At 36.1% G+C, this 5456-nt stretch overlaps 1 protein-coding gene across 1 annotated transcript; it reads right to left on the reverse strand.

Moving 5' to 3' along the window:
• Positions 1–296: 296 nt before the first annotated feature.
• Positions 297–3827, reverse strand: LOC149182099 (large ribosomal subunit protein eL21x/eL21w-like). The gene is made up of 2 exons (XM_089416756.1): positions 3576–3827; positions 297–569 (listed from the first exon to the last, which is right to left on the reverse strand). The coding sequence occupies exons 1-2, from the start codon at positions 3810–3812 to the stop codon at positions 312–314; spliced, it is 495 nt and encodes a 164-aa protein (XP_089272882.1). The 5' UTR covers positions 3813–3827; the 3' UTR covers positions 297–311.
• Positions 3828–5456: the final 1629 nt, after the last annotated feature.

A 5456-nucleotide genomic window follows, 5' to 3' on the forward strand; every position in this document is an offset into this window, starting at 1 on the left:
ACTAAGATTACATACCATAGAGTCCATCCAAACAACAAATTCAACCCATCTCTTTTGCTGCAGCACCTCCTTTTCCAAATGATTTGGAGGTCTTCCATATTTTAGTTCCTATCAATCAGTAAATAGGGAGAAATTAGATAACAATGACTTTCTTCTAGTACAAAATTTATTAAAAAAATATCACATGTTTAATATACTTACAAAGGTTGTTATCAGTGCTTTTAAACCTTTCTGGCCACTACGATGAGTGACTTTTGTCTTGGTTAACCTCGCCCAACCCCAGAACCAAACCCAGTTACTTTTCTAAAACCTTAGTATCCACCCTTCAAATCATTAACAACATCATATGGAATGGGTGTAACTGTCTCCAAAATAGCCCCCTCAACTATAAATCCTGGCTTAGGGCCCTCAGGCTGCCTCTTGGTGCTGATGATCTCACCACGTGCTTTGGCCTCTACCTTCAATTGGTCATTGTTTTTTCTTCTTAATATAGCATCCTCCGCACACCTAGACGGTTGCACATGCTCAATTCGTACATGAATTCTCTTCTTGATTATCTTGTTACGAACCTGATCATCAAACAGAATTTCAGCATAGAACAAAGAAAGACAAAAGAACTCCATCCCAATTGCATTTCCACCAATTCTTTTACAGTAACCATATGATCCAATAGTTGTAACAAATGAATAAACAAGAGGGCACTAAAATGAAAACAGGCATGGATTATCAATCTTAGTTCATTTAATCACATCTTGAGAAACCAATGTCACCAATCCTATGCACTAGACTGCCATGCAGCCTTATTAGTGCAAATACGTACAACATTTATGCAAAAAAAATGCAAGACAAGCACAAACAAGCATACTAGTTGCAATAGATGGGTATCCAAAGACTGAAATAAGGTGCCACTGTGATGATAAAAAAAAATAGATGATATAACACAGGATGTACAAACCAGGGTTCATGCTCATATCGCTGAAAGAGCAAAGCCATACAGAAAATCTCAAATAAATTTCAGAATATGTATTGTTTATTAAGAAATATAAAATCCATTTTATGATCCCAAACACCATTGAAAAAATAGAATATGTATTGTTTATTAAGAAATATAAAATCCATTTTATGATCCCAAACACCATTGAAAAAATAGATTTACTTAATAAATTAGAGGAAAACACCACCGATATAAAAGATGGTGCATCAGCAATTATCTAATGGTATTCGTCTAGATGCATTGGCAATGCCAATAGTTTCAGTCCTTACACTTGAATCCCCAACAAGAAAAAACAAAAAAGGCATGATGCCGCACTAATAGTCTTTCTCTGTCCAAAAAGATAGATTCTAGATTCCAGTACAAGAAACTGAAAATGAGATGAGATCGTAGGAGGGAGTTCCTAAAGCAAAAAATTATATCTAAGAGACAAGGCAATTTAAGAAACAAAAACATAAAATAATTCCATCGAAAAAGGTTTTGAAAAGATACTAACAGTGCAAATGACATGTTAGTTTGGATAATAAACATGAAACCATCCATTGTAGTATCACAAATACTCTAGTGGAGAGAAAAGCTTTCCAATTCTTTACAATCACTCCAAGACAGAAAAACTATAATCAAGAAATACTGACTCTCAATCATTCCAATCCATAAAAGCAAATACATCTTAATCAAAGAAACTTTTATCCCAACTCTCACAAGGTCAAAAAGAACATGTATAATCAGTAGTAGATAAGCTGTAGTAGGACTTGAACCAAGACAAATAAAGTAAATACTTATAGAAAATCATCCCAAAAGCTATGTCACAACGTTCACAGAACTTCAATCTTGAGGTTCAAAATTTGGCAAACCTTAAAAAAAAATTGAGGTTTAACAAAACTTATCAAACGCCATAGTCATTGACCAAGTCCATAAGCTCAGAATTCATAACTTCATGTCATAACTCAGGTTTGTCATCTACCCTTGCAGTTTCCATGTTCATGACAGCATTTTTTATGTTTATTGATGTTTATTCCTTACTATTTTATGAGATATTTCATGGCAAACTTCATCATAAAACTCGAACTCAAACCAAAGTTAATAATTGCCGGACCCAAACTCAAACCCAAGCCATGAGACTTAGCCCAAAAGTACAAAAGGGAAACTCCTATATAATTTGGAGGTGTTAGGTATGAAAGGAAAAATGTAAATCTCATTAAATTAAATGCATCATATTCACCCTCAAATAATGCAGACATTACATATGATTTAACATTAAAATGTCTCTAGCACCCATGGCTCAGCTTAGTTGGCAATGGAAAAACCAATTCTAAGGTATTTTGGGCTTATATCATATAAACCCCCAACTAGTAACGATGGCCCACACGCCAGCACTAGCAGGTAACTTGTGACTCAACGGTGGCCCACACGCCATCACTAGCAGGTAACTTGTGACTTAGCAAGGGCTAAAATATCCATATAAACAATGGCCCACAAGCCAGCACTAACAGGTAACTTGGGACTTGGCAAGGGCCAAAATGTCCAAATAAACAATGGCCTATAAGCCAGCACGGACAGGTAACTTGTGACTTAGCAAGGGCCAAAATGCCCAAATACATACCCACGGGTTCGAAGTTCAAACCCCTGGGGTACATCTCCCCTTCTGGCCTGGTCACAGTAGGATTAATGTCTCATTGGGGATTTGAACCTGGGTGATGAGTATGAAACCTACCTCCCAACCATTCAAACCATTGACACTTGACTGCCAAAACAGTTTTAAGTTTCCAATAAAAGCACCAGTCAAAGGGGCTAAAATGAAATCACATTTAATCAGGAAAAACTATAGGAAGATTTGAATGTGCTTACACCTGCCCTGTGCCATCCACACGAAGCCATGGGGAAATGCCCAACGACGATAAAGAGCTCATGAAGGCATACTAAAATATGGGACTCTTAAGCAGTCTTTGCATCATAGTAACATCAAAGCTAAATGTAGCAGACTAGAACAATTTATTGCTGCGAAGATTCATAACAGGGATGCACATTCCAGAGCATGTATCTAAAGTTAAAATGCATGATCATAGAAAAACTTTTACGAGTGATGACGAACAGAATATGAAACGAAAACCATCTGCATATTCGTAACAGGGACGCCAGCTCATAAATTTAATATTAAACCTGATTATAAATAAGTTTTTTCAAGGTGCTTAAAAATAAATTTTACTATTGTGATTACAAGTCGCTTATAAGAGGAAAGAAAATCTAGCCACGTTTAACCCGATTGTCAATTTTACTGATTAATAAGGGAGCGCAAACTTATTGCAATAATGCACATCTGTTTTATCGGAATAAAATAAAACAACAGATTTAACGAGAACTTGATAAAAGAATCGAAGATTTTCTCGTCATTTATTCGAAAACTGCACCAACAACTAACCTAAAATACTATAAATGTACTTTGCCAAAATACATCAAGCTGAAAAGACACGCAGGATCGACTTCCATTAGACTCAAAACACCATACTCAGAACACATTTTATGGGGAAACAAAATTTAATGGAAAAAGATCGAATGTGGGAGAAAATAAAATAAAATGTAGAACCTCTTTGTTCATTTCGACACCGATTGCCCGCTTGGTAACGTTCCAGACAACACCGGTGCGGCCATGGTAGAACTTGTGAGGCATACCCTTGTGAATCGAACCATTGACCTTAATATCCACGTACTGCCCTATCTTGTATGTCCTCAGATATGTGCTGAGAGGGGCATATCCCTTCTTCCTGAAGGGCCTGGCAAACAGGTCCCTCGTCCGAGCTCGCACTCCATGGCCTACCGGCATATTCTCCTCCCTCGGTGGATCCGCTCTTCCTGCTGCTGCTACTGCAACTCCTCTCTCGTCAAACTCAAAAGAATTTATGTAAAGGGTAACAAGGGTTTTTGTAATTTTTTCGAACTCGGGTTAAGGTAAGGTTAGGGTTTGGTGGGGTTAGGGTTCGGGGGTGTGGCTAGGGTTTGGTATAATTTATACTTCCCAACAATGAAGTAAAAATGTATATTATTATTTAATAATATAAAATGTTCCATTTATAAGGTTTTAATGCAACATGGAAGGTTAACGAGTTGGGGGGTCATAAAGTTATCCTTACATATGAGGTTTGATTATTTAAATAAAAATAAAAATTATAATTATAATTTTAAACTTTACACATTTATTTATTTAATAAAAGTTTTTAAATTTCAAGCGAATATTACAAATTAAATATAGTCGGAAATGAGTATATAAATTGAAGATGGATTATGATTCTAATTTAATTATAATGAGAAGGGAATCTAGAATGTGTATATAAATTGAAGATGGATTTTGATTCTAATTTAATTATAATGAGAAGGGAATCTAGCATATATATATATTAGATTAAAAGATGTTAGAAATTATTTGATTTAAGAATAAAGCATCAAGAATATATAATGAGTTTGGGTATAATTTAAATTTAACATATTAATTTATATCAACATGTTAGTGTGGGTATGATTTAAATTTAGCATATTAATTTATATCAACATGTTATTGTGGTGGTCACTAAATTCATGAGAAAATTAGACCTTCTTTTCCATTTTAGATCAAAATTTTGAAAGGAAATCATATTAAGATTAAAATCAACCATTAGAGAGCAAGCAAATTTTATCAAATCATCTTCCTCCATATGAAGTAAGAGCTCAATATTGAATTCATGAGAAAATTAGATAATGTACCTACAGGAGAATACCTAATGCACAGAGCAATACATGGGCCAACTTGGTGCGTGCTGTGCAAAGACACATCGGAATCCACAGAGCATCTCTTTTTGAGATGCAATGCTACACTAGAATTTTGGCGATCTCTCTCAAATCACTTCTCTTTCAATGGCAATTGGGAAGGATCGGACCTGATCGAGGCTTGGGAAAAGTGGGCACAAAAACATAAGGGATCGAAATGTATACTCCTTCCGATTCTTGTAAACTGGCAGATTTGGAAGGCTCGAAATCGCTCCATATTTGAGAACAGACCTATCATCTGGCCATTGATCGAAGCCACTATCACTGCTGCCTATAAGGAACTCCCTGACCCTCTGCCCCCAAAAGAGCGCCATCCTCATTCGCCCCCTTGCATTAACAAAAACATCCCTTGGGCCTTCTTTGATGGGGCTGCAAATCATCAAAGCTGTGGGGGAGGTTTTATATTACATTTGAATGAACATCATTATTACACTGTAAAATTGGGCCTGGGCACATGAACTAATAATTTTGATGAGCTCATAACCTTGCGACATCTTCTCCATTTTGCTCTACACCACCATTGCACCAGCATCAATATTTTCGGGGATTCAAAAACTGTAATAAATTGGTTCAATGGCATATCTGACTGTCACATACACACACTCAGCATCATCCTAAATGAAGTTTTTATTTTCAAGGCAGCTTTTAACAACATCTCGTGCTCCCA

Source organism: Pinus tabuliformis, chromosome 3_2 (assembly GCF_031772625.1).
Source record: "Pinus tabuliformis cultivar Carrire ecotype Pingquan chromosome 3_2, CPIR1, whole genome shotgun sequence".
Classification (NCBI taxonomy): domain Eukaryota; kingdom Viridiplantae; phylum Streptophyta; class Pinopsida; order Pinales; family Pinaceae; genus Pinus; species Pinus tabuliformis.

Bases quoted from the DNA above. Each gene is read 5' to 3' on its own strand.
- LOC149182099 (XM_089416756.1), bottom strand. From the start codon at position 3,812: ATGCCGGTAGGCCATGGAGTGCGAGCTCGGACGAGGGACCTGTTTGCC. The intron at 570-3,575 runs GTTCTACATTTT...TTTGATGATCAG, and splicing joins GTGTCGAAATGAACAAAGAG to GTTCGTAACAAGATAATCAA.